Source organism: Pelodiscus sinensis, chromosome 2 (assembly GCF_052426305.1).
Source record: "Pelodiscus sinensis isolate ZL-2025 chromosome 2, ASM5242630v1, whole genome shotgun sequence".
NCBI lineage: Eukaryota > Metazoa > Chordata > Testudines > Trionychidae > Pelodiscus > Pelodiscus sinensis.
The window spans coordinates 495893-514864 of record NC_143053.1 but is presented as its reverse complement, the minus strand read 5'-3'; the positions used below and the strand labels follow the sequence as shown (position 1 = coordinate 514864).

Here is an 18972-nt window from a genome sequence, read left to right as displayed (position 1 = left end):
CCCCGGAGGCTCTGCCACCAGCAGAAGCATTGGCATGAGTCTATCCAGGACATGAGCCAGCCATGTGACAAGCCACACTGCACGGCAGCTACTCCCCCTCTACCCAAAATGGAGCCTCTGACCTGCCACCCTGTGGGCTTCAACACACCCAGGGGGCTGGTTCTTTCCTGCTCTCTTCTTGCTTGCCTGACCTCTTCTTTCTCTGTCTCTGCAGCTGCGTCCCCACGCACCCCCCTCTCCTGAGGATGTCCCAGTCAATGTCAAGCAGGCATACAAGACCTTTGCAGCAGTGCCCCAGTCACATTCTCTCCTTGAGCCACAGGCCAATAAGGTAGGGGTGGGACAGAGACGATTACCTGGCTGCACAGACTGGGGACGGGGCAGGCAGAGAAAACGGGGATACTGGGAGCATCACAGGTGGGTCAGGAAATTACAATGGGTTCAGGAGGTGCTGCTGTGTTTCTTGGGTGAGGCAAAGCAAGCCCCTCTCAGAAGTTTCCCTTTTCTCTCTCCTCAGGAGATGCATGGTCATACAAGCACTGAGAAACCTAAAGCTTCTCCTGAGGTGAGTTTCAGTGCCTGGAAATTGAGTTGAAGTTGGGGGTTTGGGGGGATGAGGACAGGGTCCCATCTGGGGCAGTGCAGAGAGGAAGTACAGATATGGGGTAGTACCTGTGCCTGCAGGGACTGGATGTGCAGTGGGGACCAGGGAAGGCAGGCATATACCCTGGGGGATTAGGTCTGGGCAGGGATCCAGAGAAGGTGGGCACCAGTCACATTCCTGAAGAGAGTGGATTTGAGATTGGGGAAGGGGTAAGACAGACCTAGGCTCTTACCTGGGGGGATTGGATATGGGGCAGGATCTTTTGGTGGCTGACGTGCTGCTGTGGCTGTTGCAGATGCTGTCACCTGGGGGACTGCACAGCCCAGAGCAGCGATCCTTCCGCGAGAGGCAAAAGTACTTTGAGATGGAAGTGAAGCAGCAGCAGGTGGAGAAGCCACCCAAGCGTGTCTCCCTGGTGGGGGAGGATGACCTGAAGAAAATGAAGGAGGAGGAAGGTGTGAGGGAGTCAGTGTTGGGACACTGGGTTTCTTTTTGGTGGTTCCTGGGGAATCTGTTATATGCCTGTTGGCTTTTTGAGGGGGGGGGGGCTGGAATCCTGCCTATTAAATATGGGACTGGAAGGACCTCCTGAGTCATTGAATCCTGCCCACTACTATTATAGGCAACCGTATCCTGTCGTCCTAGTCATCAACTTATCAAGCTCCATTTTACAACTAGTTGGGTTATTTGCCCTCTTGCTCCTACTGAAAGGCTGTTCCAGAACCTCACTTCTTTGGTGGCTGCAAATTTTCTTCTGAATTCCAGCCCCTGGCTCCTGGCTTCTGGCTTATTAATAAGGGGGGAGTTCAAAGCAATATTGCACTACAATATTAAACAATCGTATTCAAGCCTGAAAAATTGTGAGACTAGCTTTAAAAGGATACCGGTTGGGCTTGTTGGGTCTTTCTTTGCCTTCTGACTTTGAAGTCTCTGTGGGTCACATTTTCAAGCATTTCCACAATGAGGAGTGCTAGAAATGCTGTTTTTAAATGGAAGCGGAGGTTCTCTTTCGCTTGGCCTCTGCATATTCCCACGCCTGGGGTGGGATGGCCTCTGCAGCTCCGATAAGTAACATTAGCCAGCAGTCCCACTGGGGCATGCACGTGCCTCCTCTTGCCCCTCTCCTCATCACTTTGAAGGCTCTAAGGGCAGGCTCCTTCCAGCCACCACCAGGAGCAAACTACCAGTCTCTCTGGACTTGGGACCCAGATTCCATTTTTGGCACAAGTGCTACTGAAACATTTTGGTTTAGGGTTTTTTACATTGTGAAAATTGTACATCATTAGTAGTTACAGATTTGGGTAGGCTACATACTGGTTTTCGCTGTGGCCGATCTGAAAACTAAGAAGCCAAGATTTACGTGCTGATTTTCCTCCCCAGCAATCTGCTCATAACACAAGAACTAGGGGTCACCAAGTGAAATTAATAGGCAGCAAATTTAAAACAAACAAAAAAGTATTTCTTCACACAACACACAGTCAACCTGTGGAACTCCTTGCTAGAAGATGTTATGAAGTCCAAGATAATACCAGGGGTCAGAAAAGAGTTAGATAAATTCATTGAAAACAGGTCCATCAGTAGCTATTAGCCAGGATGAGCAGGGATGGTGTCCTTCACCTCTGTTTGCCAGAAGATGGGAATGAGTGCCGGGATGGATTATTTGACTATTACCTGTTCTGTTCATTCCCTCTGGACCACTGTTGGTAGACAGGATATGGAGCTAACTGGACCTTTGGTCTGAGTGATATTTTCTGTCGTCTTACCTATCCATCCCTTTCCTAATGATTCCCAACATTATCTTCACTTTTTTGACTGCCACTGCATGCTGAACAGATGTTTTCAGGGAATTCTCCATAAGGACTCCAAGATCTCTTTATTTGAATAGTAACAGCTAATTTAGACCCTTTCATTTTGTATGTATAGTTGGGATTAAGTTTTGCAATGTGCATTATCTTGCATTTATCAACATTGCTTCTTCTCCCAGTGCTTGCTCATGTCGATTCCAGTGAGGTAATTGTCGGAAAGTATTTCCCCCTAGTAGCATCTGTCTGGTCGGCTGCAGCCCTCACCGAAGTGGTGCCTCCATGATGACAAATATAGGACCCTTCCAGTCCGGCATCTCCTCGGTTCTTTCTTATTGCCAGTGACAGTCATTGGAACTCCAGTTGCTTACTGTTGCAGGTGTTCCCTGAATTCTGTTAGCTGATTGTGTATAATAGTTTCAATAGTGTTTTAAAGTTGTTAGTTTAGTTGTATAGGACGGGGGTCTCCCCCACCCCAACTTTCCTGTTCCCCCTTGGAGTTCGGGGTATGCTTCAATCCTAAGAATTTAAACCTTGTGGAACCTGCCACATGCCAATGCCAATGGGCAACCCCACGACTCTTGTCCCAAGCAGACCAGTGCAAAGTCTGCAAGAGGTTCTACCCCAGAATGAAGCAGGAGCACAACTTGTGATTCAAAGAGGTCCTCATGCAGGAGCCCTTTGTCCACAACCAGCAGGCAGGATCCAGCACTAAGCTCCTCCATGGGGAATGCTCCCAGATATCTTTGAGGCCAAGCAGGACTTAATAGTCATGACGGCCCCCGTGGCCCAGCCAGTCATGGTAAGCGTCTGGTACTGCAAGAGGAGGTCTCCGAGGTGTTGGACCTGATGGTGGACATTTGGACATTTTAGCTCTGGCAGGCCCAACCAGGATGTTTCTTCTCCAATTAAGACTATTCAGGAGAACACAAAGGTCCCATGGCAAACTCCAGCCTCTCTGACCCCCACAGGAAAAGGGTTGAGAGAAAATATTTTGTGCCCTCCAAGGGCTATGAGCACTCATCCTTTGTACACTGGTCTTATTGGTGGCAGCAGCAGTCAGCAAGTGAGAGAGGCAAGGACAGAGGTGCCTACACCTTGAGTTAAGGACACTAAGAAGCTGGATCTTCTGGTTGGGAGGGCTCCAGCTTCACATTGCACGTCAGCCAGTACAATTTTAAACCATGAATGAGACCAGAGCTGTGATCAGGACATGGCTGCAGGCTACACTGAATCCTAGAATCCTAGGGCTGGAAGAGACCTCAGGAGTCATCGAGTCCAGCCCCCTGCCCAAAGCAGAACTAGCCCCAACTCAGTCATACACTGCACTCAGCAGAGTAGGCAACTTGTGCCATGTCAATCTGTGGAACTCCTTGCCTAAGAAGGTTGTGAAGGCTAGGACTATAAGGGTATGTCTACACTAGCCCCTAGTTCAAACTAGGGAGGCTAATGTAGGCATTCGAAGTTGCAAATCAAGGCCGGGATTTAAATATCCCGGGCTTGATTTGCATCTTCCCGGCCGGTTGCCATTTTTTTTCTTTTTTTTTTAAAATTTACAAGTCCGGACTAACTGCCCACGTCTACACGCGGCAGGGACCCGGTAGTTCGAATTAAAGGCCTAGTTCAAACTACCTGTTATTCCTCCTGCAAGGGTAAGGAATGGTGTCCCTAGCCTCTGTTTGTCAGAGGGTGGAGATGGGTGGCAGGAGAGAGATCGCTTGATCATTACCTGTTCGATTCACTCCCTCTGGGGCGCCTGGCATTGGCCACTGTCAGCAGACAGGGTACTGGGCTGGATGGACCTTTGGTCTGACCCAGTATGACCATTTTTATGTTCTTGTTCTTATGTTCTCTGGATCACAATGTGACATTGCTCCTAGCTGCAGCTTCCCGGGGGGTCCAACAAACAAGACAAAGATCTCTCTTTTCAGGGAGTCACTCTGTTCTCAGAGAAAACCGACTCAAGGCTACATCGCTTGAAAGATTCACAAGTCACTCTGAGATTGCTGGGGCTACACTCTCCAGCCACCCAGGATAGACACTTTAGGCCTCAGCCTATGCCCTGGCCACATCGAGGACAGCCTTAGCAGGACCGCAACCACAGAAGGGGAGGAAACCTGAACCGGAGTTGCCAGCCTCAGCCTCTGAAGAACCAAGGGCCTGGGTTGTCAAGGCAATCACCTGCCTTTAGAAGATGCAGGCCTGGGGGTGACATACCAACCTGAGGACTGGATCCTTCTTTCCCCTTTTCAGAAATTTCCTATTTCTACCATGCACAGTCCCAAATCACACTGGAATGTTGGCTCCTTCACGTGATAGCAATGGGATATTCTCTCCAATTCTTCTTGCCCCCACCCTTCCCTGTCCCACTGCAGGGACCCTTCTCAAGAGCAACTCCTTGTGCAAGGGGGTCTGGAGGCAACGGGTTCTACTCCTGGTATTTCCTAATACCAAAAGCAACAGGGGACCTCAGACCCACCCTGGACCTGTGCTACCTCAGCAGGCTCACGCAGAAGGTAGTTTTGGATGGTCTCGTTAGTGCCATTACTCTGTCTCTGGATCCAAGAGATTGGTATGTCACCCTCTTTCCATAACCCTACCCATAGTGGGGGGCCCTCACTGCCTGTTCACAGCACTCCAGTTTGGCCTGTCATCGACTTCTCCGATAGTCACCAAGAGCATGTCAGTCATGGGCTCCTTCCTGCGGTTCAGGTAGCAAAGGGCCATTCCAGGACACAAGTCGATCAACAGGTCAGCTTGATAAGATCCATGTTCAACACACGGAGTCTCCTGTTGACACACAGAAGCCAATGCTCTCCGCTACCCGGAGAATGGCGTTCACAGAGGCAGTGTTAGACTCGAGACAGGCCCGAGCATTCCTTTCTTCCAGTCCCACTTTCACGCTATTCACAACATCATACAAGACAGTTTCCTACAACCACGGCAGGATATTGCTTGAAACTCCTTGGGCACGTGGCATCTTGTGTGAATGTGGTGCAACGCGTGAGGCTCAGACTCGGACCTCTCCAGACCTGGCTAGTATTTGTGTGTTGATGAAGCAAACAGAGTCTGGACAAGGTCATCACACCTCTACCGTGGCTTCTTGCGTCTCTTCACTGGTGGTTCAATCCCCGAATGGTGTGTGCAGTGGTCGCCTTCTCCAAACCACACCCCTCATTGTGTCTGGTCTACAGCGTGTTGGCAGTCGGGTGGGGAGCGCAACTCAGAGAGCATAGAACAGTGTCAGGGAGCTGAGAGCAGTTCATCTGGTGCATCAGACCTTCCAGTCTTGCACGTCAGTCTTGATGGACAATACAACAGCGATGCTTTATATCAACAGTCAAGGTGGAGCACATTCCTCTCCCCTCTATCAAGAAGCCCTAAAACTCGGATTTCTGCATAGCCCACTCGATAGCCCTGGCAGCATCCCACCTCTCTGGATCTCAGAATGAGCTAGTGGACCATGTAGCAGATCTTTTCACAATTGTGAATGGGCCATTCACCCAGAAATAATAAACAATATTTTCCAACTGCAAGGAGTTCCCCACATCAACTTTTTCACCACAAAGGACAACAGGAAGTGCCTATAATTCTGCTTTTTCCTGAATCACAGCCGGGTTCGTGGGCGGATGCATTCCTTCTCCCATGGAAGAATCATCTCTTCTTACATATTTCCTCCCATCCCGCTCATTCACAAGATCCTCATCAAGACCCAGAGGGATGGAGACTCGGTGATCCTGGTGGCATCCCTTGGCCATGACAGCATTAGTACACTATGTGGCTGGAGCTATCAATGGATACCCCAGTCACTCTAGCATTAGTTCCAGATCTGATTATTCAGCATCACATCTAGCTCCAGCATCCCAGTTCATGGCCTGGAAACTATGTGGTTGAACCCACTAGAGCTCATATGCTCAGACTTTATTAGGGAGGATCTTCTGTGCAGCAGGAAACCATGGACCAGGGCTACCTAGTTAGCCATGTGGAAGAGATTTTAAGTTTGGTGTTCTCAGAGCCGTATCTCCCAGAGGCAATCTTTGATTCCCTTTGTAGGACTGCCTGCTAAAGTTGCAACAGCAGGGCTTGTCACACTCATCAATAAAGGTTCACCTGGCCGCAATCTTGGCTTCTCATCTCCCCTCTCATTTCTGCTAGTCCAATGGTGCAAGATTTCCTTAAAGGACTAGACTAGTACTCTCAAATCCAGCAGTTACCCCCAGCTTGGGATCTCAACCTGGTACCTTTGAGAATGATGGGGCTTCCTTTTGAGCCCTTAGTGACAAGGTCACTGTTCTATCTGTCATATAAAGTGGCTTTCCTGCTTGTGATAACCAGCCCAGAGAGTATCCAAACTCAAGGCCTTCTAAAACATCTGAACTCACCTATACAATTTTTTACAAGGACCAGGTCCAGTTTCAGCCTCACCCAATGTTCCTCCTGAGAGGGTCTCCAATTTCCATGCCAACGAAGACATATTTCTTCCAGCTCTTTTCCCGAAGCTTCACACCAAGAGCCATGAACAGGACATTCAGCGGGCATTGGCTTTTTATATTGGACAAACAAAGACATTCCAGAAGTCAAACCAGCTGTTTAGAACAGTGGCATAAAAGATGAAGGACTTCCTAATGTCATCCCAAAGAATATCATCGTAGATCATATCTATACATGGACATGCTACAGCCTAGTGAAGGTCCCCGCCCTCACACTGGCTGAGAGGTCATCAAGTCCAGTCCCCTGCCCTCACGGCAGGACCCAGCACCATCTAGGCCATCCCTGATAGATGTCTATCTAACCTGCTCTTAAATATCTCCAGGGATGGAGATTCCACAGCCTCCCTGGGCAATTTATTCCAGTGTTTAACCACCGTGACAGTTACGAAGTTTTTCCTAATGTCCTACCTAAACTCCCCTTGCTGCAGTTTAAGCCCATTGCTTCTTGTCCTCTCCTCAGAGCCCAAGGAGAACAAATTTTCTCCCTCCTCATTGTAACACTCTTTTAGATACCTGGAAACCACTATCATGTCCCCTCTCAGTCTTTTCTTTTCCAAACTAAACAAGCCCAATTCTTTTAATCTCCCTTCATAGCTCATGTTCTCTAGACCTTTAATCATTCTTGTTGCTCTTCTCTGGACCTTCTCCAGTTTCTCCACATCTTTCTTGAAATGTGGTGCCCAGAACTGGACATAGTACTCCAACTGATGTCTAATCTGCACAGAGTAGAACAGAAGAATGACTTCTCGTGTCTTGATCACAACACTCCTGTTAATGCATCCCAGAATCATGTTTGCTTTTTTTGCAATAGTGTCACACTATTGACTCATATTTAGCACTATGACCCCTTAGATCCCTTTCTGCCATACTCCTGCCTAGACAGTCACTTCCCATTCTGTATGGGTATGTCTACACTACCCTCCTAGTTCGAACTAGGAGGGTAATGTAGGCATACTGCACTTGCAAATGAAGCCCGGGATTTGAATTTCCCGGGCTTCATTTGCATGAGCAGGGCGCCGCCATTTTTAAAACCCCGCTGGTTCGAACCCCGTGCAGCGCGGCTACACGGGGCACGAACTAGGTAGTTCGAACTAGGCTTCCTAGTTCGAACTACCGTTACTCCTTGTGGAAAGATAGAAAGTATGGCAAAATACCACCTTGGTTTAACCAGGAGATCCTGAATGATCTAAAAATAAAAAAGGAGTCCTATAAAAAGTGGAAACTAGGACAACTAACAAAGGATGAATATAAGCCGCGCTACACGGGGTTCGAACCAGCGGGGATTTAAAAATGGCGGCTCCCCGCTTATGCAAATGAAGCCCAGGAAATTCAAATCCCGGGCTTCATTTGCAAGTGCGGTATGCCTACATTACCCTCCTAGTTCGAACTAGGAGGGTAGTGTAGACATACCCTGAGATACCAACTATGTCGTAGTCATGTTTATTTTTTAGCACTTCAAGTTCTTCCTGTTTATTACCCATATTTCTTGCATTTGTATATAGGCATGTAAGATACTGATTTGATTTTGCTCCCAGTTCTGCCTTGTCCCCTTTTTTCCTGCATTGGCCTGGGGAGCCAAGGGTGGGAGTTTCTAGTCCCGCCCTGGGAGCCACTGGACCGCCAACCATCTCCCAGGTCTTCATGTTCTTCATTTACCTGTGGGCGTTGGTCACCTACCCCCATTGAACCTAATTTAAAGCCCTCCTCACTAGATTACCCAGTCTGCCTCCAAATATGCTCTCCCTCTTCCTCGAAAGGTGAACCCCATCCCTGCTTAGCAGTCCTCTTGGTACTTCTCTTTCATAACTGGTGTTCTTCAAGATGCGTTGCTCATGTCCAGTCCAGACCCACCTGGTTTCCCCTCTGTCAGAGTAATCTGGCAAGATGTAACTGGAATGGTGGTCGGTTGCAGGTCCCTGTATGTGGCACCATGAAGGTGTGACCTCAGGGGGCTCCATAGCTGAGCAAAACCTTCCAGTGCCAGTGCCTGTGCCTGTGGTGGGTGCATACGTCATTGGAATGGACATGAGCCACCCAGTGTGGAGAACAACAGTTAGGAAAGATCGGCAGTCGTTTTATTTTTCTGATTTCTTGGTAGGGTCAGCGCAGTGAGCCTAGTCCCCCTGCCCACCTGTTGGGTAGTGCGTGGCAGGGAGCCTAGTGTCTCTCAAGGCTGGCGTTCTGAAGAGAAGGTGCTATCGCACTCCTCAGTCCATGGAGGAGCAGTTCCCTTAGGCACTGGTGATACATGGTGCTGCCCTAGAACTGCTGACGTTGACAATCTATCTGATGGAGCTAGTAGAAGCAGGCAAGGCAGTTAGGCAGGTCTCAAAAATATCCCCTTTGTGTATAAAAAAGTATCCTCCTCTTGCGTTCCCATGCTTTCCGAGTCCTGCGGGCACGCTTAAACCCATCAGAGGTGACAGGTCTGACTGCCGTTCTTGGGGTCCAGAAGGTCTTTTCCCCAGGTCAGTTTGGCAAAGACCCTGGGCATTTCCTTCCTTTACAGCATGGGGCATGGGCTAAGGGTCACTTGCAGGTCTAAACGTATAAATGGGGTGTTCTCTGTAACTTGGAGTCTCTGAACCATAATCTGAGGCCTTCAGTCAGTCAGCCCAAGGCTGGCGGTCTATTGCAGGTGTGAGTGGGTGAGGTTCTATGGCCTGCAATGTGCAGGAGGTCCAACTAGGTGATCATGATGGTCCCTTTGACTATAAAGCCTATGAGGACACAGGCCTTTTCTGAACAGTCCGCACCCATGGGGGAGGGGAGAGGTCTTCCCAACACCTGCCAGGACTCTGACTGCCATTGGGTAGGGAGGGTCATCAGCTCGTCTGGCCTCCCAATGGCTCTCTGGAGTGGCGGGCAGGGAGAAGGCTTTTCTGATTAGCAGGAAGTGATTCAGAGGACACTTTGCAAGGCAGTGAGGCTGGGACAAGAGTAGCTACTGAGCAAGCTCAGGAGAAGTGTGTTTTTGGGGAGGGGATAGACTCAGAGACTACTGCAGAAACTGTACGACTCTTGCAGAGAGGGAGAGAGAGGGGGAGGGGGAGGGACCTATCCAGAGCCTGATCTCATGGACCTACCCAGAGACCGGAGGCGTCGCTGATAGCAATCACCTCTGCAGCACTCTCCCGCTCATATGGGTGTGTCCATTTTGGCAGCTCGTAAACTGCAGCAGAAACGGGCCCTATTACTGGAGGAGGAGGAGGAGGAAGAAGAGGAGGATGCAGGGAAGCCCGATATGAGCATGCAGTCCAGCGTCATCATCGAAGGAGTGGAATACAAGATCAAGAGGCTAAATGGAAGGAGCATTCAGTCCCCAGCAACTCGGTAAGACTGACTGGCAGCTCAGATTCAGTTTTGTGTCCTGGGAGTGAGCCAGCATCACCTGTCCATGGGATCTGGGGTCTGGGCAGGCTCTTGTGGGGGACCTGGTAATCACAAGACATGCAGTTTGTCCCCAGGTCCTCGTTCTTCTCAGATGTGTGGCTGCTCAGCTCCAGCCTTGGGTACCTGGAGTCATTGATTGCAGTTGTGGCTAGCTCGGGAAACACCTCTTTGCTGAGCCTGTGCCTTGCCCCTTAGGCTCTTGCATTATGCCTGTGTCTGCTGGCGTCTCTCTCCCCAGGCTGCAGTTCTGCACTGGTGCAGCTTCTTTCATTTCTTGCCCTGCAAATTTGCCTCACAGATGGAGAATTGGGCTTCAAACAGAATCAATCTCAGGTTGCTGCCTTCAACCTTTCTCAGAATCTTGTCTGTCTGACTCACACCTGAAACAGGCATGGCATGTCAGTCAGTGTTTTACCAAGGACTGTGTCTCTGATTTTTCACTGCATTCTTCTGCAGCTCCGAGTAGCATTGGTGATGTTTTGCTACCGGATCACACTGCGCACTCTGCTGCAAATGGCTTCTCACTCTCCTAGCTCCCTTCTGGCCATTTCTGCTCCCTGGTGCACTGTCTGTGGTTTTCACTTGTCTGGCTCATGGCACAGCAACACTGCTGTCAGTAAAGATGAGTCCTGTTTTTCCACTTGAGACAGGGATTTTCCCTCATGCTGAAACTGCTGCAGGATCACGTCTCGGGCCACAGAGCCAAGCATCTTTGTCTTGTAGGCTGGGGCTTACAGTCTCCCCTTGCTGCCTGACCACACTAGGGACAGTCCAGGCCCCCATTTTGGCTCTAGTTTCTGCTGCCCATCTCCCCATTGCATTCATAGAATCATAGAATCATAGGACTGGAAGGGACCTCGAGAGGTCATCGAGTCCAGCCCCCCGCCCTCAAGGCAGGACCAAGCTCCACCTACACCATCCCTGACAGATGTCTATCTAACCTGTTCTTAAATATCTCCAGAGAGGGAGATTCCACCACCTCCCTTGGCAATTTATTCCAATATTTGACCACCCTGACAGTTAGGAATTTTTTCCTAATGTCCAATCTAAACCTCCCCTGCTGTACTTTAAGCCCATTACTCCTTGTCCTGTCCTCAGAAACCAAGAGGAACAAATTTTCTCCTTCCTCCTTGTGACACCCTTTTAGATATTTGAAAACCGCTATCATGTCCCCCCATTCACCCTCTCAGTCCAGAAACACCTCGCATTCCACCTGCATGGGGGTTCCCCCATCCCTCATGCTAACCCGGGCTCTGGCAAGCACTAAAGAAGGGCAGCAGCCAAACATGCAGTCTTTGCAGCCTCTCCCCACAGCTCAGAGATGTCACTCTGCAAAGATGGGGCGGGAGGGCCCGTACTCTCTCAGCTGGTGGGCTGCAAGTGCTGGAGAGTGGTATGCATGGCCCCCATCACTGGCTCCATTGCTTCTCAGGCTCATTGCTTAGTTGATGTCCAGTGAGCTTAATAGCAGGAAGGAATGTCAGACTCCTCTCCCCTCATCAGCTCCCCATTTCAGCTCTGGGCAGAGATAGGTCTCTGAAGGCAAAGTTGTGATAGGGACTGAGATCTTCAGTTGTTCATTCAGGGCCAAATTCTGACTTACGCCTAGGACATATGGGGGCCAACAGGACTGCACAGAATGCAGCCCTTAGCTCAGCTCTGCCCTCACTCAGTCCTAGGGGGCTGCCAAAGGACTGACTTTGCCTTCAGAAAGATCTGACCTCAGCAAAGGGAAAACAAGAAGCAGTCAGCCACCTGTCACAGCAGGGGGGCTGGCGGGAGCAGGGCTGGACTTAGGAAAGAGCTGGCAGGTGAGCACAATGGTTTACACTTGATACAGCAGGCGGTGGCAACGCAGCCAGAGCTTGGGGGAGGGAGATGAGTTTGGATGGCCTGTCTGGGGTGAGATAGATGCCCTTGGCATCAGAAGGATGCAGATGCGGTATTGGAGTTGGGACATGACTGGGGCCTGGACCTGCTGAGACGCCTGATGTCAGATCAGGGAGAAAGGTTGGTTTGGTGAGATTAGAACGTAAGAACGGCCACACGGGGTCAGACCAAAGGTCCATCTAGCCCAGTGGCCTGTCTGCCGACAGTGGCCAGCACCAGGTGCCCAGAGGGAGGGATCACAACAGGGAATCCTCACGTGATCCCTCCTGTCACCCACCTCCAGAGGCCAGGGCCACCATCCCTACCCTCCCTGGCTACTAGCCATCCATGGACCCAGCCTCCGTGGATTTGTCTAGTTCTTTTCTGAACCCAGTTAAAGCCCTAGATTCTGAGGCGAAATCCCCTGTCTGGGTGCAGCAGGAAAGGAGATGGTCCCCAGGTTGCAGGCAGGCAGAGTGTTCACAGAGACCAGGCAGAGCGAAGAGGACACGCTCCTGTCAGGCTGCACCCAGCCTCGGGTTTCTGCCATGGGACAGGGGAGGTTCTTCCCATCATCCAGGTGATTCATTCCTACTCCCTGCTCACATGCCCTTGAAGGCTTCCTGCCGCAGGCAGATGGGACTGGCATGTGCAAGATACCAAAGCTGTCAGACTAATGCATTGAGGGCCACAGCACTGAACTGAGCTGCAGGGTCTGCATCCTGGAGCTCAGGTCCATAGGAAAGGGGCTCTGTGCTCTGACGCCGCTGGGGGCATCCTTCAGCGTGCCTGGTTGACATGTCTGTGTTGCTGCAGGGAATCCGAGGCAGACGAGCACAGCAGCTCCCAGAGAAACTCGCTAGAGGACGGATTCAAGCTGGAGCAGAGACCTAACTCCATGTCTGGGTAAGAGGGCACTCTTGAGGGAGAGGGGAGAACAACATTGGAGCAGCCCTGCAGCCCGCAGCCAGCCACAGAGTGGGCCGGGCCACTCTGCCTTTCAGCAGGCTTTGGGGAGGTGGGGATATGGGGCAGGGAAGGGTGTGGGTGACGCATGTTGGGTACAGGGTTGTTTACTAAGTGAGAGCCAGGAGCCTGGGGCTGGGTGACGAGGTCCTTCCTTTGAGGAGATCCAGGGTGGCTCAGGGCTGTGGGCAGGATAGAAAGTGGGGCCCTCCTTTGAGAAGGGAGAGCAGGAAGACTGGGGGCTTCTGGGTGGGTTGGGCCAAGCCCCGTGTGATGCCTGGTATCTCTTCCCAGACTGATCCCAGTGTACCCAGGGGGCGAGGCAGGGGCACCGGTGCGAACGGCCAAAGCTGAGCGACGGCACCAGGAGCGATTGCGGATGCAGAGCCCTGAGTTCCTGAGTACCCAGGAGAAGGAGCTGTCTCCAGCTGAGCGCCGGGCCCTGGAGGCAGAGAAACGAGCCATGTGGAGGGCAGCACGGTGAGTCAAGGGCAGCCTAGTATCCCTCTCTTTTCACTAGCAGGCGCTGGTGTTGTCATGGAATCTGTAGCATCAAAGAGAGGGAAAGTTTAGGGGCCAGGGAAAAGGGAGGCTATTGTGGCCAGACCACAGGTCTATCGCCTGTCCAGTCTTATCTACCTCTGACTGGAATTTAAGGGGGTTCATCTCTTCTTTACACATTAGCAACACTTGTGTAGTCTTCCTAACAGTACACTCGCACTGTGTAGCGTTCAGCTCAGGAACTGACGTGCGTATCTCCCTGGGCAATTCTCTTCCCGCTCTGTGCACTGTTTCCTCGCATCAGGACAACGGGTTATGCATTGAAACTTAAAAGGTGGCAAATTCAAAACTGACAAAAGGAAGTTCTTTTCTAGACACATCATTTGCTGTTAGACTCTGGAATTCATTGCCACGAGATGCCATTGAGCCGAGAGCTTAGCAAAGTTCAAAGGGGGACTGAACGCTAGATCCAGTTAAAACGATTGAGTGTGAGAAAAAGAGAGAAAACTTCCTGCTTCAGGATTTAAGCCAACTTATGTTCCTGTGTATGTTGGGGATAATGCTACTTACCTTCCTTCCGTGGAGGCAACGAGGAGTTAATGTTTGTAAAGGCTTCCAGAGCCGTGGATGGAAGATGCTAGAGCTGGTGCATTGTTTTGAGGCTGGAAAACTGAGGGGCCTGTGTTATTAAAAAGGTTGCATGGTGTCATTCTAGCTATTGAAAACCTGATTGAGCCAATGTTCCCAGGATCAGGGCAGGGCTCAGCAAGAGGGTTCCCTTTCCTCCGTCTGGGAGGGGTGATTTTCCAGTCAGCGCTACCTTTTAGTCAGGACAGTCTTCTCTAGCAGTGGTGTGCAACCTGTGGGTTGCGACCCCCAAGGGGGTCAGATGTCTCCCTGGGAGGTCTCCGCGCAGCGGCCAACAGCTGGGCCCAGCCCCCAGCCACCCAGATATAAGTGCCGCACGTCCGCCAATGGCCAGGCCCAGCCCCCGGCCACCCAGATCTAAGCACCACGCGGCCACCAACGGCCAGGCCCAGCCCTCGGCTGCCTGGATTTAAGCGTTACGCCGCACGGCAGCCAATGGCCAGGCCCAGCCCCCAGCCGCCTGGGTTCGCATGTGGCCTTTGGTGGCCAGGCTGGCAGCTATCCTGCCCTAGACGGCCACAATCCTGTGCCTAGTGCGGAGGTCGTGGACGTTGGAGGCTTCCCCCCAAACCTCGATTTGGTCCACGATCTTTGCACTATACCAGGCGGGCGCCCGCCTTTTGCGGCCCTAGGCAGGCTCTTGGGAGCTACCAGCCTGGTCCTGGGAAGAGGCGGAGGGCTGGGTGGCAGCAGGTGGCTGGCTCATGCTGTGCCAGGTGCAGGGTCTGCTGGCTGGTTGCTGGCAGGCTTGCAACTGGCACAAGCACTGTAGCCAGACTGTGCCCCGTAAGGGCTCCGGGGCCGGGAGGGGGGCAGAAGAGTTTCCCTGGTTTGGCCCAGAGTGGCCACCAGGGCAACCTGGGAAGGGCTAGCCTCCCACTAGTTCGAATTAAGTGGCTACACAGCTCTTAATTCGAACTACTCAATTCGAACTAGGCGTTAGTCCTCGTAGAATGAGGTTTACCTAGTTCGAATTAAGCGCTCCGCTAGTTCTTTTTAAATTCAAACTAGCGGTTTGTAGGTGTAGCCACTATTAAAGTTAATTCAAACTAACGGTTAATTCAATTCTAATGAAGTGCGGGATATTTAAATCCCCGCTTCATTAGCAATTTCAGTATGTCTAATTTACATCCCTCTGGCAACAGAGGGATGTAGTCCAGACATACCCTAAGGCGCCCAGATACAGGCATGGCATGTCAGTCAGTGTTTTACCAAGGACTGTGTCTCTGATTTTTCACTGCATTCTTCTGCAGCTCCGAGTAGCATTGGTGATGTTTTGCTACCGGATCACACTGCGCACTCTGCTGCAAATGGCTTCTCACTCTCCTAGCTCCCTTCTGGCCATTTCTGCTCCCTGGTGCACTGTCTGTGGTTTTCACTTGTCTGGTTCATGGCACAGCAACAATGCTGTCAGTAAAGATGAGTCCTGTTTTTCCACTTGAGACAGGGATTTTCCCTCATGTGTCATGGAGAGCACCATGTATCGCCCCAAAACATTATCCGAGTAGGAATGGAACGTTCTGAGAATGCTTCAGATAACGTTTGGAGTGTAAATGTATTAAATGTTAGTACTTTAAGAAAAACAGTCTCATGGGTGGGGCACCTTCTAGCTAACAAACTGAAAAGGTAGCATTACATGTATGTTTGAAGAAATTAAGTTATAATTAAGCGAAGTTATTAACAATCTTTATGTCTAAGATTTGCCCTTAACGTTCACAATGTGGCCTTATTCAGAATAACCATCATTTCCCACAACTCACAGGGCAGTGAGGCCAAAGATTGCCCCTAGTGAAGACACTTGCCTGTTCACGCAAGTCCTGGCATGTGGCAGTGAACGTGTCACTACCAAGATTGAAACTAAATAACAGAATTATCAAACACACGGATGAGCATAATTTGTTGGGAGAAAGTCAACATGGTTTCTGTAAAGGAAAATCCTGCCTTACTAATCTACTAGCATTCTTTGCGGGGGGTCAACAAGCATGTGGACAAGGGGGGAATCCAGTAAATATAGTGTACTTAGATTTTCAAAAAGCCTCTAATAAGGTCCTTCAAAGACTCTTAAGCAAAATAAGCTGTCATGGAATAAAAGATGAGATCCTCTCCTTAATAATAACTGATTAAAGGATAATAAACAAAGGACATGAATAAATGGTCAGTTTTCAGAATGGAAAGAAGGAACTAGTGATGTCCCTTGGGGGTTTCTGTTGGGACCAGTCCTATTCAACATATTCATAAACAATCTGGAAAAAGTGGTAAACAGGGATGTGGCAAAATTTGCAGATGATACCAAACTGCTGAAGATAGATAAGTCCATAGCAGACCTTGAAAGAGCTTGAAAAAAGGATCTCACAAAACTAGGTGACTGGGCAACAAAATGGGAGCTGAAAGTCAATGTTGATAAATGCAAAATAATGCACAGTGGAAAACATAATCCCAACTATACATATAAAATGATGGGGTCTGAATTAGCTGTTACACTCAAGAAAGAGCTCTTGGAGTCATGGTGGATAGTCCTCAGGCGACATCCACTCAATGTGCCCTGGCTGTCAAAAACGCTAACAGAACGTTAGGAATTATGAAGAGGGAGATATATAAGAAGACAGAGAAGATAATGCTACCTCTATATAAATCCATGATACACCCACTTCTTGAATATTGCATGCAGATGTGGTTGAAATGGGAACACATTCAGAAAAAGGCAACAAAAATGATTAGAGGTATAGAACAGTTTCCCTATGAGGAGAGATTACTAAAACTGGGTCTCTTCAGCTTGGAAAAGACATGATTAAACAGAGCATATGATAGAATTCTATAAAATCATGACTGGCATGGGAAAGTAAAAAAGGAAGTGTTATTTACTGTTCATAAGAAAAGAACTAGAGATCACCAAATGAAATTGATACGCAACAGGTTTAAAGCCATTTAAAGGAAGTATTTTTCACATAGCACACAGGCAATCTGTGAACTCTTTGCCAGAGGATATTATGAAAGCCAAAACAGCAAGGTGTTGGAACAGGAGACAGTGCTGGCGGGAGATGGCTTAAAAGCCGGTTCCCTCCAGCACCATCTCCACAGTGGCAAATTTTTAAAGTGCTTGTACACAAATGCTAGGAATCTGACTAATAAGATGGGTGAACTAGAGTACCTCGTATTAAATGAGGAGATTGACATAATAAGCATCACTGAAACCTGGTGGAATGAGGAAAATCTGTGGGACACAATCATACCGGGATATAAAATATATCGAAAGGATAGAGCAGGCCGGGTGGGTGGCGGAGTGGCACTGTATGTGAAAGATAATGTAGAATCAAATGAAATAAAACTATTAAGTGAATCAACACGTTCAATAGAATCGCTATGGATAGTAATTCCATGCTCCAATAATAAGAAATTAGCAGTAGGGATATATTACCGACCACCTGACCAGGACAGCGATACTGACATTGAAATGCTGAGGGAGATTAGGGAGGCTACCAAAATAAAGAACTCTATAATAATGGGGGATTTTAATTACCCCCAAATTGACTGGATACAAGTCACCTCAGGAAGAGAAGCGGAGATAAAATTTCTCAATGGCTTAAATGACTGCTTCTTGGAGAAGCTGGTGCAGGAACCCACAAGGGGAGAGGCAATTCTCGATTTAGTCCTGAGTGGAGTGCAGGATCAGGTACAGGATATAACCGTTACAGGACCGCTTGGGAATAGTGACCATAATATAATAACATTCAACATTCCTGTGGTGGGAAGAACACCTCAGCAGTCCAGCACTCTGGCATTTAATTTCAAAAAGGGGAATTACACAAAAATGAGGAGGTTAGTTAAACAGAAATTAAAAGGCACAGTGACTAGAGCCAACTCCCTGAAAGCTGCATGGAAACTTTTTAAAGACACCACAATAGAGGCCCAACTTAAATGTATACCCCAAATTCAAAAACTTAGCAAGAGACCTAAAAAAGAGTCACCGTGGCTTAACCGCCATGTAAAAGAAGCAGTGAGGGACAAAAAGGTATCTTTTAAGAAGTGGAAGTCCAATCCTAGTGAGATAAATAGAAAGGAACAGAAACACTGTCAAATCAAGTGTAAAAATGTAATAAGAAAAGCAAAAAAAGATTTTGAGGAACAGATAGCCAAAAACTCAAAAAGAAATAACAAAATGTTTTTTAAGTACATTAGAAGCAGGAAGCCTGCTAAAAAACTTGTGGGTCCCCTAGATGATCGAGCTATAAAAGGAGCAATCAAGGACGATAAAGCCATTGCGGAGAAACTAAATGATTTCTTTGCTTCAGTCTTCACGGCTGAGGACGTTGGGGAGATTCCCGAATCTGCACCGTCCTTTGTGGGTGATGAATCTGAGGAACTGTCCCGGATTGAAGTGTCATGAGAGGAGGTTTTGAAACAAATAGAAAAACTTAATGTTAACAAATCTCCGGGACCAAATGGCATTCATCCAAGGGTTCTAAAAGAACTCAAATGGGAAATTGCTAAGCTATTATCTGTGGTTTGTAACCTATCCTTTAAATTGGCTTCCGTACCTAATGACTGGAAGGGAGCCAACGTGACACCAATATTTAAAAAGGGCTCTAGAGGCGATCCTGGCAATTACAGACTGGTAAGTCTAACTTCAGTACCGGGCAAATTAGTCGAAACAATAGTAAGGAATAAAATTGTGAAGCATGTAGAAGAACATAATTTGTTG

The 18972-nt window shown here is 49.1% G+C and overlaps 1 protein-coding gene across 45 annotated transcripts in view; it reads left to right on the top strand.

Annotated features, from left to right (window-relative positions):
• The window catches only part of SCRIB (scribble planar cell polarity protein), a 263350-nt gene that overhangs the window by 202048 nt on the left and 42330 nt on the right, over positions 1 to 18972 (top strand). For 35 of the 45 annotated variants that reach the window (XM_089776049.1, XM_089776052.1, XM_089776047.1 and 32 more), the window contains 6 exons: positions 215 to 331; positions 518 to 565; positions 900 to 1059; positions 10061 to 10229; positions 12975 to 13064; positions 13419 to 13604. In XM_089776049.1, the coding sequence (XP_089632175.1) occupies positions 215 to 331; positions 518 to 565; positions 900 to 1059; positions 10061 to 10229; positions 12975 to 13064; positions 13419 to 13604 (770 nt within the window). Of the gene's footprint in view, positions 1 to 214; positions 332 to 517; positions 566 to 899; positions 1060 to 10060; positions 10230 to 12974; positions 13065 to 13418; positions 13605 to 13999; positions 18965 to 18972 lie in introns of those variants that run through there. The other 10 variants (XM_075919866.2, XM_075919876.2, XM_075919874.2 and 7 more) reach the window with 2 other exon arrangements.